General features: G+C 40.0%; 1 protein-coding gene across 1 annotated transcript in view; it reads right to left on the reverse strand.

The window, feature by feature from the left end:
* The window catches only part of CACNA2D3 (calcium voltage-gated channel auxiliary subunit alpha2delta 3), an 839,655-nt gene that overhangs the window by 240,870 nt on the left and 579,639 nt on the right, over positions 1-19,146 (reverse strand). The window contains exon 13 of the mRNA XM_061129193.1: positions 18,641-18,774. Within this exon, the coding sequence (XP_060985176.1) occupies positions 18,641-18,774 (134 nt within the window). The remainder of the gene's footprint in view (positions 1-18,640; positions 18,775-19,146) is intronic.

Raw genomic sequence — 19,146 nt, forward strand, 5'->3', positions numbered from 1 at the left:
AAGCAATCCAGGGGGGTTCAGGCACAAGGTGAGTGTCTTAAACAGACAATAAATTCATTGGTTTTATTTTAATATACTACATTCTATTGAAGAATGGATAGGTGTTGTTTTTTAAAACAAATATTTCGTGTGGTGTGATGGGGGTAAGGTGGCAGGACATTCCTGACTCATGCCGGCAACCTAGAAGCTTTCCAGTAAAGCGGATTCTGGTGCCTTCTCCTCAGACCTCGAGGAGGCCCACTTTGTTTTGGGAATGATGCCAGGAGGATTTTTACCCCCCAGCGCCTACTGTGTGCCTAGTCTATGCTGAGCACTCATGCTTCTTACCTCCAGGCCTCCCTGCCCCCAGGCAGGGTCCTCATACTTTTCCCTTTGGAAGACACCGGCTGGGAGTCACCCAGGCATGCCAGCCCGAAGGCAAAATAGACAGGAAGGACCACTGTCTTCTTCTTCCTTTGTTTACTTCCTTGTCTGGATGAAGAACATCCTCCAGGAGCTTCTTGAGAAAGAGTGCCTAATTCTGATTTTGCAGTTGAGCTATTTTGATTCCTAAGACTTTTAATTCACTTCCTCTCACTCCTACTTTTAGGACTTTCTCCGTTATCTGTGATATATTTTTAAAAAAAAATCACAATATATCATCATGGGTCATTTTTTATGGCACTTGAGAGGTTTTTTTAAGCTAACCGTGTTTTTCAAAATTGGTCCCCAAACCAGCACTACCAGCATCACCTGTGAGAAATGTTAGATGTGTTAGAAATACAAATTCTAAGCCCCACTTCACATCTATTGAGTCACAGACTCTGGTGATAAATCCCAGCAGTCTGTACTTTGTTGTTGTTTTTGCTGAGGAATAACTGACATGTAATGATTTGATATTTATATATCAAATACACTGTGCAATGATCACCACAATAAGACTGGTCACCAAACATGATAACAAAATTATTTTTCTCGTGATAAGAACTTTAAAGACCAACTATCTCAGAAACTTTCAAATATGTAACACAGCATTCTTAACTATAGTCACCTTGCTGTACGTTATATCCCCCTCACTATTTTGTAACTGGAAATCTGTACCTTTTGACCACTTTTACCCATTTCTCCCAACCCCCAACCCACCTCCCCGCCCCTGGCAACCACCAGTCACTTCTCCATATGACCTTAGGTTTTTTCACTTTGTTTTTTAGAGTCCACATGTAAGTGCAATCGTACAGCAAAAACAAAACCCCCCAAAAAAAGACCCTCCAAATATCTCTATGGGTATTTGCAAAAGTTATACAACCTTTCAATGCCTCAGTTTCATTATCTACAAATTGACATAACAATAGCACCTATCTTGTAAGACTGCTATATATTTATACTTAACGATATATTTAATTTTACATTTAAATATGATAATGAACAGAGATTCCCTGGTGGCTCAGTGGTAAAGAATCTGCCTGCAATGCAGGAGGCCTGAGTTTGATCCTGGGCTGGGAAGATCTTCCGGAGAAGGGAATGGCAACCCACTATGGTATTCTTGCCTGGAGAATTCCATGGACAGAGGAGTCTGGCGGGCTACAGTCCATGGGGTCCCAAAGAATCAGACACAACTGAACTACTAACTCTTTCACTTTCACAATATCAATGATACATTATTTTCAGATAATTTGACATATAGTTATGTGTCAAGTTCGCTGATACACTGAGCCCATGGTAAGTATGTAATAAATGTGGGTACAATTATTATCATTACTTTGGCTGCTCAAAGAGTACTGCACAGACCCAGGGAATGGTATTTTTTTCACTTAACAGTGCTTATTAAATATCCCTTTCATACCTGATACTTAGAAGTGATCAAGGAAACTTTTAAATAACTGGGCACTCTTTCCAGAGGCAAATTCAGGCCACTGAGTCATTACCAGAATGGCTATCATAATGTGACTATTTTTAATATCCACTGTAACACTTAAACTTCACGTTACACATTATAGTTTATGTAGCATATAGTCTAAACAGCAGTCAACCCTTATGAGGTTGGAAAACTGAAACTCAGGAAAAGGAAGTGATTTACATAAGGGTAAATGGCCAGTGAGGAGTAGAGCAAAGACCTAACCCTCAGTCTTCAAATTCAAAGTTCAGTGATCTTTCCTCAATGTCCATTCAGTTGTTAGGGGTCTCAGAAATTTTTCAGAGTGGACACTGAGAGCACAGTGTTGAGAAAGGCAAAGATCAGTTCTTCAGTAACTCCAGGTTTCCCACCCCTTCTCATTTGGAGAATTTCAAGTGACTTTTTTGAGGCACACCTGACTGACTCTCCAATGGATATTAACAGTAAGGCAGTCACTACAGAGCCATAGGAGTCTTGAGGGCAATAAAGTATCTTGGCACCCCAACAAATGTGCCCCAACACTTAGACACTGAGTACTTGAGTGAAGGTGGGACCTTCCTGAATCTGAAGGAATAAAACTCACATCGTTCTTTCAAATAACAACAGCTTCCACAACTCCACATTAGGAAATTTGAAAATCTAATATCATAAAAGCAAGCTGAAGTCATATATTTATGAACTCATTTCCTCAGTCACACAATGAACACTGAAATGAGTACTGGGTACGCAGCCCACATAAAAAGATAAAGAATCTACATGCTGTTTGAGATATCACTACCTTGTCCCCAGTTTTAATATTCCATACATAAAGTCAATCAGTTGCACGTTTTTTTCAAACCATGACTGGATCGGATGGATGCAAAATGGGAAACTGTTTATCCACTGGATTATAATTAAGTGATAAACTCATTGCATTGATTTGGGGGGGGGGTACTTTTAAACCTATCAGAATAAATAATGCCATTCTCTGCTTTTCATTTACCTACTAAATATCCATTAAGCGTCAGCCCCTGGGCCAGGGAACAGTGGTAGACATAAAAGATTTAATTATTACTCCGTGCTGGGATGCTACAAATGGGAGAGATATAGGAATTAAATAAGGATAACCACACTGTATAACTGAGCTATGAAGTGAGAGCAGGAAGGAATCCCCAGAGGAAGCAGTACTTAAAAAGAGACTTTAAGAATGGAATTAAGTGTTAGGCAAACAGATTCAACCACAGTAAGAATCAACTCACGTTCCTTCAAGTGGAGACTATTTTGCCTGAATCAGAGTATACCACCCCAGAATATGACACCTTGGCATATGGATTATTTTGAACTTGAAGGCAATTAACAAATAGCAGATGCAGGAAAAGCTCTATACCCTCCCTCTTTCTGCTTAAAGGCAGGGTGTAAATTTCCTTTTGTGAAGGTATCTCTCTTCCCTCTCCCACATCAGGAATAGGAAAACAACTGTTAATCATGGGAAATGTTCTTATCACCTCAGAGACTGCATAAGATTGAATCTGCAAAGAGGACCTTACTAAAGTAGTCCTTGTCTTCCATTAATTTTCCTCCATGTATCTACCCTCCCACAATTTACCAGCTCTAGAAGCCCAAACTTCTGGGGTCAGCCTAGCCTTCTGGCTAGGCTGCCATGCCCTCTCTTCTCTCAGGAAGCAAGTCTGCTTTTTCATTTGTCCTATTTTCTTGTACAGAGCAATTCTGTTTCGCCCCTCTTTCATCTTAGGCTCTGCCCCCAGGCCTCTCTTTCACTTCCTAATGGTCCCAAATCTTCCCTGAGGAATTCTGATGTGAAGGGGAACATTTGGCAGTGATTGGGCCTAGAGGGAAGAGGTTAAATGTGGTCACCTTCTCTTAAAAAAGAAAAACAGAAGTTGATTTTGGGAGGTTAGAAAAAACAGAGTTCAGTAAAGAAATGCCTGACAACTGCTTTCCCTCCTGGCCTTGTGTAAAGCAGTCTGTGTGCAAAGGTTCAGACAAGGTTTTTGAGACAGACAAACTCTTAGCCCCAAGGCTAATTGGAGAGGCTCTTACAAGACCTCCAGTGCAATGTAGGGTCTCCTAGATTGCTCAGTTTCCTAAATCCCAAGGTTCAAATGCCCTGTCATGGCATGCTTTCAGGACACTTTGTTTAGTTCCATTTTGTATTTGAAGTTTTGATCTACTTAATAGATCACTTAATACTCGCTGCTTGGCTTGCATGACTACCCATCAAGGTGGCCAGACCTTCCATTCAAAGTCATGAATAATGCCTCTGAGGAGTTTGATTCGGGTCCTTCAATTTCCTCCAGAAGAGAAGCTGTATAGATCAGGAATAGCGTATCATGATTTTTGACACAGTGACAGCAGTTGGTGTTATATAAATTATAGGATATGATTACAGCATTTGCTGTGATAACACCATCAAAATCCTTTTGTGATGTATAACACATTCAAAATGCAAATTCCAGGATATTTTAAAAGCCCATCAAATAGAATTGTTATGACTCCAGATTTAAACCCAGGAATGCTGTGGTTTCGTGTACAAGTGTGATGAGCTGAGTTTTCCTTCTGTCATTTAATACAGCACAGAAAACTCTCCATGTGAGAGATAACAAGTTACAAAATTTAAAGTTTCCTATCTTGGGTTGCCAAACTACGAGAACCTAATTCAGAGTAAGTCAGGCTCCCTGTCTTCATATTCCAAAGCGGTTCTGTGAGATTTTTAAAATTCAGTAGAAGCAATGTAACTCAAACTTGTGGGAATGGGAAAGACATTTCTAATCTCACATCAGGCATTTTAAAGACTTTGGCATCAGCAATATAGCCATTTGGGCTAGCTCTTCATCAGAGCACATACCTACATGTGAGATACCCCCCACCATGTCCCATCAGAGAGAAAAGGCCTTACCTACAAGGAGGCAACCCAGGATTGAATCCACTTGTTCCACTAATTATCCCATCTCCTTGGGCACATTCCTCAATCTCTCTAAACCTAGGCTTCCTCATCGGGAGGATGGAGATAATAGAGTCCATCTAACCAGAATGCAAAAGCACTTAGTACGGGGTCTGGGGTGCATTTTAAGTGCCCCACACCGAGGGCTCTAGCATTCCAGTTATTCTAACTGTGTTGCTCAAATATGGCCTAGCTAACTGCACTGTTGGGGAGGATGCTCCTGAAGGTAACCATTAGTTTTCACAGCTCAGCTTTATCCTCCTGAGTTTCTTGATCCATACTTGCCAGACATAGCATGAGATTCTAGCACAGTAATTACATCTTATTCTAGTTATTTCCAAATGACACCATCATAAAGATGTCTGAGACAGTGAGGGGCACTTTTTTTCTCTCATTCCTAAGCATAGGATGGAGCTTCCCGGCAAGACAAGCTGGACACACAACTTAAGAGCAGGGATGTTGCTGCAAAGAGTGAAGGTGACTCCCTTCTGCTGGGAAGGGAAATAAATGCATGACCAACTCTCTCCCCTTTCTTTTGGAGAATGCCAGAATTTGGCAGGTCTCAAATAAAATGAAGGCAGAGTTCATTCCCTAAGACTCTATGTATGAAACAGTAAATAATGCTATTTGGAATTTCCAGATAATAATGATGACCATTTATGGAATTCCTGCTATGTATCTGACATGGTACTAAGCAGTCTTACAATTTTTAATCTTCACTCCATGAGATCAGCACTATTATTATTCCCATTTCACAAAGAAACCCTGATTGTATATAATACATCACTGCTATGTGGTGTGCAATTTATTTAAATTTTATTTATTTATTGTTGGCTGTGTTGGGTATTCATGCTGCATGGGCTTTTCTTTAGCTGCAGTGAGCAGGGGCTACTCTTGAGTTGCGGTGCACAGGCTTCTCATCACGGTGGATCCTCTTGTATGCAGAGCACTGGTTCCCGGACACCTGGGCTTCAGTAGTTGCAGCATGCGCTCAGTACCTGCAGCTCCCCAGCTCCAGAGCGCCGGGTCAGAGTTGTGGTACACGGCTTAGCTGGTCTCCTGCGTGTGACGTCTTCCCTGACCAGGAATCAAGCGTTTCTCTCCTGCGTTGGCAGGTGTTTTGTTTTCAAATTGCCACTGAGCCAACAGGGAAGCCCTGTGGTATATAACTTACTATAGAATACTTCAGCATAGATTGGTGTGATATACATGTGTATCTCACTGCAATCTATATCTCAGAGGTAGTCAACTGCTCTAATCAGGAATACACATTCCAGCTAGTACATAGGCAAAAAGCAATGTAACTGAGTTACTGATTTCTAATACCAGAGGTTTTGTCAATTACCATAATGGACATTAGAAATTATTTTATTGCTAAATTAGAGGTATCCATTCTTTGTGGATTGGTTTCATAGACTGCCAAGGCTCAGCCTTTCTCTGCTTGAACCCATATAAAGGCTTTGAGAGCTCAACAGGCTCTATCTTTAGAAATAGTGCCCCATGCCTGATTATTAAACAGTCTTGCCTCCAGTTGCTGACTCCAGCTTTTCAGTCACCTGACTCCAAACAGAAGATTAAACTGACTTATGCAAATAATGCATTTGTTCTGAGGCAAGATGTCATCAGAACATCTAAAAGGACAGAGAGCTGGGACTTGAACTTTCAGAAGTTAGTTGGCTTTTGTGCATGCTTCCAATAAATGTTTCCATGGACGGCAGAATTTGTCTGAGATTTGTTTTCACTATAACCTAGAAGATTGTTGACAGGACAAATAGCCCTTGCCCTTAAATGTTGAAGGTGGCTTCCCAGGTGGTATGGTAAAGAACCCGCCTGCCAATGCAGGAGACACAAGAGACAGGTTCGATCCCTGGGTCAGGAAGATTCCCTGGAGTAGGAAATGACAACCTACTCCAGTGTTCTTGCCTGGAAGAACTCCATGGACAGAGGAGCTTGACAGGCTACAGTCTATGGGGTTGTGAAGAGTCAGACATGACTGAGCACACCAATCACTATGAAAAATAATCTAACAAATTTTAAATTACCTAATTGACCGGGATTGTTCACTGAAGGGACTTAAACCATATTTCCTGAAAATGAAAGCTATGACACAGTAGTGCCCACTATAGGGACTGGCCCTCAACTTAGTAGGTGTTTAGTCAGTAAACTAGGTAACCAAACATCTGGTTCCGTAAGTGTCCCTAGGACATATGGCCAGAGTAGATGCTCCTATTTGCTAACAACTACAGAGAAGGAGCAACATAACTGATAAGAGGGTGTAGGGGAGCAAAACTTGCCATGCTAAAATGTCTCATTGGCATGAGGATTATTTTGAGCTGAAAATAATAATAATAATAATATGCATGCTAAGTCGCTTCAGTAGTGTCTGACTCTGTGCAACCCCATAGACGGCAGCCCACCAGGCTCCGCTGTTCACAGGATTCTCTAGGCAAGAATACTGGAATGGGGTGCCATTTCCTCTAATAATCAAGCCCCAAATGACTCAGAAAGAAACTTTGACTTTCCCCCTAACTGCCAGAAAGAATTTAAATAGCCCGTTTCCAGAAGAGAGCTTCATGGGAGATACATACAAAGAATACGGACTAGGTGTGGTGAGGAAAACTCCTAAGAGGTCTGAGTCTGCTCTATGCCCCCTGTCTCTATGTGGCGCAGCTAACATTTATTTACCAAACATTGCCTTTTCCGTCTCCATGCCACTTGTTTTCCTCCCCTCTGAAATCCCAAACTACTGCTCACCATCTTTTTTGTCTTTAGCTGAAGATGATATTTAAGGCGAGAATTTCAGCCATTTGGCAAGATACTCAGTTTTCCTGGATCTCTTCTATGCATCCCTATTATTAAACTTTCATTTGATTTTCTTCTATTAATCTGTCTCATGTCTGTTTAATTCTTACACCAGCCAAAAGAACCTAAAAAAGAAAAACTTCTTCCTCCCAAAAAGGGCCATAAAGTCCATACATTCTGAGTGCTCCTAATTCATCCCTAGGTTGGCTTATCATCGCAAGAAAAATGGGAAATTGACAAACTTTGTCTAGATTCCATGAAGTCTGGGGAAATCAACAGACCTTCAAAAATGTATGGTTCTGCCAATATAGCAAAGGGCTGCTGTGAACCTATGTATTATGGCCAAAGATACAGCCCTCAACACATTTTTGCATTTCCAGCCACTAATTTTCTTTTCCAAGTTTGTTCTTGTTTGCATTTAGTTGTACTTGGTTGAAAAATCTGTTCTTAATAATATTAATAGTTAAAATTAAGATTATTTTAACCTTTAAATAACTTAAGTTTAACAAAACCACTTTATTTTCGAAGTAAAATGACCCACATATTTTAATAACAAAATAGAGTCAGTAATCTCACTTTAAAAGGAGAGCTTTTTTAACGCAATACAGTTTTGTTACATATGTATTGTCATGCAGTGATCAATATTTCTTAACTTGAGAATTCCATGCTTTCACATAACAGAAAACTAAATAAGAAGCAGATTGTCAAGTGCTATGATGGCAAACAGCTGCCAAAAAGCTATGATTTTTTTTCCCCCTCTCATTCCCTTAGTATTCTGTTGCAAAAGTTAAACTGAAATACTAATTCATTAAGCATTTCTCAATGTCTTCAGAAAACATACTACCATTCTATCATATCAGACTTTCTGGGAATTTTCCTTTCCAGTCTGGCCCAGAGTAATTAACTTGGCCTGAATCAGGACAGTAATTTAAAGCAGACAGCATTTATATTTTGATGGAGAATTGACTGTTAATGCTAAAGGAGTTCCACGGACCTGAATATTTTTGCTGGCCTCTCCCAATATCAGGTTTCTTTGGAGTCCACCTAAATTATGATGATGCCTGACCAAAAAAATCACATTCCACTCTTCATCCATAAACCATATCTTTAGCAAGAAAACCACCGTTAGGAACTTTTCCATCAGACCTAAGTAATGTAGTATAAACAATATGCCTCAAGCAATCAACCCTTTCCCCAACATATTGCTTTTAACAACACACATAGAAAGGGAGCACTGCAGAAATCTGGTTTACTCCCAGAAGTTCCCCATTGTTCCATCTAAAATCAGTGACTGCCACTGAGTAGCTTAAGCTGGCATTCAGAAAAACCAGCTGCTTTAGACCTAAACTTGATCATTCAGCTAGGTATTCAAAAGGAAAGACAAGTATGACCACTGTATTTCAGGAATAATATCTGAAACTCTGTCTTGGTACCACCATCGACTTCATAGTCCATCTTCTTTATGATTTTTCCCTAGTTCTTAGTGTCTCGTTGTGCTTTAGTGTAGAGTGGAAGAAACAAACTCTAGCAAGAAGTAAAAAAAGAGACTGGTGATATGACTAAAAATAAATCTCATATTGGCTTCCCTGAGCTAATATTGAGTGTGTGGTACTGTGTGCCAGGCAGAGAGCTAGGTTGCAGGGATACAAGGCAGACTTTGCCCCAGTTCTTACATTATCATTGGGAATATTAACCAAAAACAATTTTTAAAGAGGGAAAAAATGTCTAGGTGCTTACTTAAAATAATTATAAGTATAAATGATCATACTTTCTATGAAGGAAATAGATAGGAATCTGAGATGGAAGGTCAATAGGCATATGAGGGGGACATTTTAGCTGAGACATAGAAAATGGGAATAATTTCCCCCCCAGTAAAGAAGCAGAATGGGAGGGCAGTCTTTCCAGTTCAGAAGAAGATTGCTCAAAAGCCCAGAAAAAGGAGAAAGTTTTGGGGAATTCAAACAAAGAAAAATGGCGACCAGTATGGCTGATGTTTTGAGAGTGAGGGAAAGAAGTTGGTGATGGTGGGGTTCTGTTGATAATGATCTTCATGATCAAGTGTCTTTATTTGGAGGTAACATACAGGAAAGTAAACTGAAAACCAGGAAATGCAAAACTAATGTAAGACATTATTTGTAAGGACTTCCTGAATACTCGTTATATACCCAACAACCAAATATAATTCTGGCAGTGCCAAAACATTATTTTAAAATTATTTTGCATTTTAACAGTGGGTAAGGTGTAAGGACACCTCTACTCACTAAATTCTTCCATTGGAACATCACGGGAGGTCAACTGATGAATAAGCAGGGCACCTGAATCCTGTCCTTCTCAAAGCAAGGATCCTTCCCATGGAAACATTTGCTCCTTAACAGTGGGAGAGAAACAGACTGTGGAATGAGAGTACTCAGCTTTGCTTCATCTCAGGCCACCTCTAATTTGATCACTTCAGAAGAGAAATCAGTTGTAAGAGTGATTAATAGTTGTTTCCACCCACCAGCAAACACGTTGATGTTCCAGATTTTTTTATTAGACATAACGGAAATTGATCTGAAAACATGTTCCTTTTGCCTGAATAAACTATTGTCTTTTTTTTTTTTTCCCTTTCTTTGTTCAGAACAAGAGAGAATGTCCCCTGAGGAACTAGCATGGAGCCTCATGCTTGGTCTGGACCTCTAATAGGAGGGCATATCATCAGCAGATTAAGATCAAAGGAGCTCCCAGATGCCACATTGCTCATAAACAGGTGTGAAAGGCCATGAAGGAATAATTTTTAATGGCAAGAGGAAGCAAAATAGTGGTCCTCTGACACTGTTCAACAGAAGTAGTTTAAAAGCCAAAGTCAGTTGAAATATTCTTATCTACGGTATCTTTGGGGCATAGCCTCATAGAAAATACATTTATATTTGGCACAGCAAACCTGATGTTTTAAGGGTAGAAGAATTAAGTATTTTAAATGGGGAAAATCCTGTACATAGCAAGAGAAGAGAAACTGGCAGTTGATATCAAGCCACAGGCTGACTCTCTGGGATTATTTCAATTGTTCTTCATGCTGGTAATAAGAGGAATGTGTTCATTTTAGTTTAAAGCATGAGAATCAGCTCTGAGAATCTAAGCTGCCCAAATATCTGGGCCGTGAAGGGGAAAAAAGCAGTGCAAATTTGGTTTAGTGGCCAAAATACCTTCCTCAGCTCTCCCAAGGCACAGAGGAGAGAGGTTCCTACCACCCACAGAGCAGAATGGTGGGTGGAGAGAGGGCAGGGTCAAAGATGTGGGAGGCAAGAGAGGACTGGGGACATCTGTCTGGGCAACATGGGCTAAAATGAAGCCATGAGTCTAGGAATAAAAGGGGAAAGGAGACATGCTCCGAAGAATTAGTATTAGAGCCCAGCTGGGGATGCAACTTATAGAAGACTTAGAAAGACAGAAACCTAGAAATGCCAACTTCTTGACACTCCAGTAAGAAAGAGATTTCTTACAGAATCTGCTATTCACAGCCTTGGCTCACCTGTTTCTATCACGTGACCTTCTCTCATCCCTGGTTGACTGGATGGCAGACATCTAACCTCAGTGGAGCCATGGGCTAGAGTAAGTTACACCCTTTGCTCAAAAATGAAATCGGATACACAAACACAGAGCTCTTCTCTGTTGGGTTTGAACTAGGGCACCGTGTAAAGTACTACAGCTTGGAGAAGACTATGTTTCACCCATGAATGATGGTTTCCCGAAAATATGAAAATACTATTTGGTTTTATAATAGAACCATATTCACAACCTCCTAATCTTTCCTAACTGGACCCATTCCAGTACCCTGTTGTAAAGACACAGTACATTATCTACCAAAGTACTCTGTGTCTATATGTCTGAGTTATCAAGGATCCACGGAAACATTTGATTAACATAGATAAAGGGCTCCAGTGCCTAAAAGCATGGAACCATGATGAATACCATACCACCATACCAATGGGAAATGTGATCTTGGTCATAGATTAGTTTTAGATTCTACAAACAAGCCACATGCAGGACTCTTATTATTTCTCAGTCCTTCCAGTATCAATTCCCTCTGGGACTGTTTTCTTCCCCACTCTGTGAGATTCAGACCATCAGTGAGTAGCTCCATCTCTCCTCGCAGTATGGGGTTGTGACCCAAACAATCTCTTACAGGTCTGACACAGATGCTGGAAGGAAAGGGATTATAAAGATAAAGAAAGTAAGTGGATGGTAGAGACCACCTTTGTTACCCAGTAAAGAGAGCCTGCTGGGAATAAGTGAATAAGAGTCACGGAGCAAGTCAAAATAAACAGAATTGATCCCTAAATCTAGTCATGCCTCAAGAGAGAATTACATAGATATCTTGACTCTAGATCAACAAATTCCCTTTATGACCTTTACTACTTTGAGTTGGTACTGTCACTTGTAAACAAAGACTGCTGAATAATCTATCATGCTAAATTGTTATTCAGACTTAGTGATTTTGTTTAAGGGCTTATTTCCAGAAGCTATCCTTTCATTACAGATAGTTGAAAATTATTATACCATAATAGCAGAAACAACAACAAATCTAAAAATCTAAAAAAAAAAGAAAACTTGAAATCTAAAAAATTTTGTTTTCATTTTCAGTCCCAAACTTTTCTGCTAGTTGACAGTCATCCATACAGGGTGTTAGAACATCTTTCCTAAATAAAGAAAATAATTTTATACCTTTGGTTCATAGTCTTGTAACACCAATCCAAAGTAGAAAAAAAAAAAGTTGAGCTAACAAAATTCTATTTAATATAAAAATTTAGAATTATATGGAAGAGAATATTTGGATGAATATAAATAGCACCAGAAATCAAGAATGCACCCATTTTTAACATCACCATCCCTAGCAAAAAAAAAAAAAATTATAATAGTAATCTGTTTCAATGAAAATAAAGTACTATAATATTTATAGTCTATGCCAGAGTTATAATGACTGTAGGGCCAGAAGTGAAGTGTCACAGCATGCTCCGCATGTTTTTAACACGGTTTCTAAAGGCTCTGGAGGCTATTAAATTTAATGAACCCATCTGCTATGAAATAGAGGTCCCAACGTAATCAGTTTCCTCCATGCCATGTAATGCAGATGGCATTCTCTGTTCCACAACCCAGCAGGACGGTTTATGTTTCTCTTTACGTGTGTCTTTTTGCTTTGACGATTTGAACTTCTTTGATATGCAGTGGTGTCTTGGGGAAAACACCGTATATTCAGCTTCTAAGCCCCAACAACTTCCTTATGATGGCTTCGACCCTCCGAGTAATTGCCTCTAGGCAGTAAGATACTGTCGCCTAAAGCAATCACCCAAACGACTCCTAAATGGCCTAGGTGCCCTTCTGAGATGGGAAACCAAGCTAAATGTGCAATTTATCAAATGCAAAGCATTTTCTCCAAGTTGGACTTAGGAGGGGGTGAGGAGGAGGGATACATGTCCAATTTGCAAACGTAACTAAATTGGTTTGAAAGTTCCTACAAATTTCATACAGAATTGTATTACCAGCAGAGGGGAGGGGCAGGGGGGCTTGGTAATGAATTCTCATTATTTTAAATGGTCACTTTCCCACTGTTTTCTAAAAGATTTCTTTGCTTCCCTTCTGCACGTCACTGTGGTCTGTGCAAACTCCCCTGGAGGGGTTCATCAGGAATGCCGATGCTTCCTCAGTCTGATGCACAGCAAGTTGGGCAGCATCCCCAAGGTGATCAGGGCCCAACTGGAAAATACAAGTCATCAGCTTACAAATGGAACAAATGCCACTGTTAATGCTTTTTTGCTCTGCACCTAAGAGATAGTGACTATGCAGCACCACTTATATTCAGATAAGAAGCCCAAGAATTTCAGAATTCTAGTGTTTGCTGTTTTGTCAATTAATACATGAGATCTTATTAGATTAAACATAATTAATGTTGCTAACATTAATTCATTTATTTGGGCTTTACCACGAGAGCAAATTGAACAGAACAGCCAGGCAGGAAACAGAATATTTAATCAGACCGGTGGTAATAGTCAGGGAAAATGGATCCCGAAAAGAAAATTTTGTCCATCTTGATTTTAGATCAGGCTGGATTAATTGCAACCCTGGATTCTCATGCATAAAAATCCAAACTCAGCTTCTCTTCACAAGCTTTTATCTTGATCTTGTCCAGAGCCAGAACTGTATAAATTCATGTATAATTAATAAGGAGGGAAAGCACTATCTTTGGAGGTCATTTCAAGCTATTCACTTAAGTATTAAATCAATTATATTATCATATTTGTTACTTCAGGGTTTTCAACCATAACTGATGAGTCAAGCAAAAAGGAATTATTTTTGCCTTCACCAGAAGAAACCAAACAGAAAGAAGATTTTAAGACTATGTTAATTAAGCAAACTTGTGGGATCAAGTGTTCAAATTTACTTGATAATCAACTAGTACCTACTTTCTTAGTGTTTGGTAATATGATAAATAAATCAGTAGGTTCACAAGTCCTAATGGAATCAAAACCACCTTCAGACTACAATGTAACAAGGAGAACCAGGCTCTTGGAGACACTGCTGTTTAGCAGAAATGTTATGATGAAGAACAGATGTAATTTTGCCATAATTATATAAATTAATTCAACCTTATTGAAATTCTTATATTATGAATGTAAAAAGAAAGTTGTTATTCTGTGACTATGTAAACAAATGTCTTGGAAAGACTCTAAAGAAAGTTGCTAAGGAAGATAATAAATATGTTCAAATATAAAAAAAAATTCCAAAGCATATTATTAAATGGGGTCACCATGCTAGTGCCAACTGCTCCTGAGTTTGGTCTCTTTTATTACCACAAACTGGGACACGTTAGGGTAATCCTGGATTGAGACTGCCTTGGATGGATCAGGTGGTAATGAACTTGGAATTGCTGATTCCCACACCCTCTTCATCTGGTTGGTTCCAAAGTTGGTGGCCTCATCTTAGAATTGAGACTCTGCAGGTGAGTTTAGCATATGATTCTGATTTTGACTCCATGTAAATAACAAAGGGAATCTCCCCTTGCCATGGTTGTTACAGGCCCAGAGGACTAGTTTGAAGAGGTGTTGCTTCCTCGGCCAGAGAGGCACCTGTTGGAGCAGTAGCTGCTCACCCATATAGGCCAAGGGGAAGATGGCATTCCCAATGTCCTTCCTAGCTCAACAGGTTTCTCAAAACCACCAAGATGATAAAGAATCTACTACAGAACATTCTACTAGGGGATTAATTTATCAGGGTTACATGCAAAAAGGGAACACATTGGCAGTGCTGAGCTATCACTTCAGGGACAAGCATATTCTGGGGGTTTAGTTTTATGTACATCAAAAGGTTCTTGAAGAGACAGAAAAAATGAGCTCAGTCATCTTGACCTAGCATTTCAATTAATAATGAGCCACTTAAAGCATTATTTTATTTTAAAGTAAGTAAAGATGATTATGGCACAGAATGCAAATTTCATATAAATGTTTAAGATGAAGCACAAGACTTCAAAGACAATGTCTCTGCACTGTTTGCCCAGAGCTGCTTCCAGACCTTTTTCTTTGCCTCTTCTGTCAGTTCTTTAGTGGAAAAGCAGCTGTAGCAATGGGTTTTCCCTCTCTTGTAACTGCCCCCAATATATAAACATATAAATGTGTGTAACTGTGTATGTATGTATGTGATTAGTAAATCTAGAGCGATTTATTTAAATAATTAACAGTACCTAAAGCTAGATGTTACATTAATACAAAGCTCTATCCTCTTCCTCCCCAGGATCTTCAGGTTATGTAACCCCAGCCTGGATACTCTATATGTGTCATGTGTCCTTCACCAAAGGCACGATGTCCATCAGCTTCTCATTGGTGACAGTAATTTGATGACCCACTCAAGATTTTGCTGGATTCTCTCTCACTGTTTTCTTCCCCTCCCAACTAGTCAAAAATCTCTAGGGAAGTACTTTGAGACCATGAAAATATCCCACCCATCATCAAACTTTCCCCTAGGCTTAGCATCCTAGGATGCTTAGGATGATGACTTAGGATGATGACTACTGCCCTAACCATTCTTTACTAAAACAGCTGTTCACTGGTGATTTTCAGTCTAATGACTCCCTCCCTCCACACCCACCAGGCAGCATTCCATTGCCCACTGGACACTCCACTCCTTCCTACACACTTCCATCACCTATGTAGCTCATCTGTCTGAAATTTGTTTATTTATCTAGAACACATGGATTTCTGTTTTATTCAAGTTATAGTCCACTACTCTACTTTTTTTTTATTCTTAGGTTCAAATTGTCCCAGAGCTGACCACTGAGAGCCCATCCATGCTGATTCCTAGGCTTTTTGACATTACTTTAGTGTCTGGCACAAAATATTCCAGACTTTTTTTCTGTTTTATTTTTAACAGTAAGACTCCATTACATCCATGTACCAGAGTTTATGCAATTGATCTCTTATGGTTGGGGATTTAGGTAACTTTCAATATTCTGAAAGTGAAAGTTGGTCAGTCGTGTCCAACTCTTTACAACCCCATGGACTATATAAAGCCCACAGGCTCTTCTGTCCATGGAATTCTCTAGGCAAGAATACTGAAGTGGCAGCCAATCCCTTCTCCAGGTTCAATATTTTGAAATTACAAGAAATTCTGCAGTGAAAAAACTTGTGCATATGTATTTTTGGATTGCTGGAGGTTTATCTTCAGGGTTAATTCCTAGAAGTAGGATTTCTGGGTCAAGAGGTGAAAGTACATCTTCCTTCCTAGGAACGCCCCATTCTGTCATCCCACAAGCAACATATGAGTGTCTCTTTCCCACAGCTGCACCAACAAAGCTTTTCATTTTTGGTACTCTTATAGGTAAAAGACATGGTGTCTCACCATACTTTTATTTGCCTTTTTATTACTATGTATAAAGTTGTACATACTTCATATTTTTAAAAACCATTTTTATTATTTTTGTGTGAATTGTCTGCTCATGTCTTTTGTTCATTTTTTTCTATAGGAATTTTGGGGTTTTCCCTTTAATTTTTGAAAGTTCTTTACACATTAGAATTACTCTTTATATTTGCTATATGTTGCATATATTTTCTCCTATTTTACCATTTGCTTTTTGGCTTTGCTTCTAGTGATTTTTTTACTTAACAAAAGTTGGGTTTTGTTTATATTAACAGTCAAACCTATTTTTCTTTATGTTGCATCTGGATCTTGGAGTCATTGTTAAAAGCCTTTCTCTGGACTCATAGAATAATTCACTATATTTTTGTTCTACTGCTTGTATGGTTTCATTTTCGACAGTTTAGGCCTCTGATCCCCTTGAATTTCTTTCTTGGGCATGATGTGACGAAAATAACTAATTCTATCTTTTTCTCAGTAGCTATCTAGTTTCCCCAAAAGCAGTTATTAAGCTCATCCTAGCCCCACTGGTTAGAGATACCGCCTTTATGACATACAAAATTTCCATATGTAGGTAGGTCTATTTTTGGAAATGGGAACCCAGTCCAGTATTCTTGCCTGGAAAATCCCATGGACGGAGGAGCCTGGTAGGCTACAGTCCATGGGGTTGCAAAGAGTTGGACATGACTGAGCAACTTCACTTTGTTTTGGAAGTTTGACTGATCTTTCTATGTATCCAAGTGATGGTCCCATAGAGACTCTGTTCTATATTTTTTAGATAGGATAAAACAAGATGACAGACCCAACTGGATGTTCAGAGTTTGTATAGAGAACCACTGAGTGTCTGGATCACTCTGATCCTGGCTGGCCACCCTCCTCCTCTCCTCTTCCCTGGCCTTACTCAATCACACATACAAGGAAGAGATGAAACCATCACCACTGTTGTTCAGTTATTACTGTTAGTATGATGCTGACACAAACTGGGTGGCTTAGTTATTTCACTTCTATGATTCTAAACCAAACTGGGTTCAGACTCTGAACATGATAAAATTTCATAGTCTCCCTGGTCTCTCCTACACCAGAACTATTAAATTTTTCAGCTTAAGACCCATCTCTGCTCAGGGTGATTTCTCCTGGGAAAGGGCTACCCTTTCCTGACCAGTTCGTATTTCCAAGGTCCCATTGTATGCTTTTAAGGCTTTGGGGGGGTGCAGACTGCTGTGCTGTCCCCCAAGATGGGTTCTCACATGCTGCTCCTGCCCTGCATTTGCCTGCAGCTGCCAGAAAAGCAGCAGGAATGAGAATTCATGGAGAGAAAACCCAGCCCACAGCAGCCATTGAGATCACTCTTGAGGATGGCTGTGTCTGGGTTACAGTGATTAATGTGATGTTAATCCTGACACAAATGATGGGAGAGGGGCCCTCTGAGAACATTTACAATCAATAAATGAAAAATGCCACTCCATCAGACTCATTATCACTATGAAAAATCACGCAGCAATTATACAAGAAACCCAGCCACTGAGCCATTACTTGATGATTGGCAACGCTACTTCTTTTAAACTAATTCAACATTAGAATCTTTTTTGCTTGGAAGTTAGACTTAGAATGAGCCCACGGCCACAGCTGCAATAACAATCGCTACCTATATAGTCACCAAGGAAGCATCTTCTCACTTGTCCATGGGAAGAAAAGGCAGCCGTGGTCTCTACAGTGACTCCAATTCACGGTCAGAACTGAAATTTGATTCCACATTCCCAAGTTGAGACCCAAGATTCATTCCTAGGACTGAGCTTCTCTGATGATGGTGAGGACTGAATCTAACATGTCTGTTATCATGGCCACAATGAGAGAATTTGTACACTTGTGAGACGGGAACAAAGTAGAGAAGACAGAAGCCAAAAGTGAGTTTTCTGTGCTGACCAGACACCTTCCAGAAGAGCCTACTGCATTCTCAGATATTAAGATTTGTTACCAACCTCGCTTATCAAGAGACCAATGCAAACTGTACAAAAAGAAAGATGTCATTGAACCTGTTATTGAGGAGAAACAATACAACTGCCAACTTTCAGAATAAACCCAAGGAAACTCTCCTGTGCCAGGAGGCACCCTCAGGTTGTCCCCTGGGGCCGCCAAGTACTCACAGTGCTGTCAATGTACGCTTCAGTCCACACCACATCGTGTTCCTGGTCAATGACTTTGGGCCGGCTGAGTACGTGGAGGTATTCCATGACATTTTCCTGCACGTCAGCCAAGGTGGAGATCTGGGTGAAAAATCCTGCCAATGGAGAAGCACCTTTAGTAAAGACAGGCAGAGCTACAACTGAGGAGCATGCCCACACCTTGTCTCCGAAGCAGTATTATGTCTCCTCTCTACCCACTTCAAGCACTGTGTTCACGTAAGAGAACAGTCAAGCAAAAAGAATAAAATAAAGATCAACTACAGACTCATCTCCCAGAGTGCAAGTCACTCAGTCATGCCCGACTCTTTGCGATCCCATGGACTGTATAGTCCATGGGATTCTCCAGGCCAGAATACTGGAGTGGATAGCCATTCCCTTCTCCAAGGGATCTTCCCAACCCAGGGATCAAACCCAGGTTTCCTTCATTGCAGGTGGATTCTTTACCAGCTGAGCCACCAGAGAAGCCC

This window comes from Dama dama, chromosome 24 (assembly GCF_033118175.1).
Source record: "Dama dama isolate Ldn47 chromosome 24, ASM3311817v1, whole genome shotgun sequence".
Lineage (NCBI taxonomy): Eukaryota > Metazoa > Chordata > Mammalia > Artiodactyla > Cervidae > Dama > Dama dama.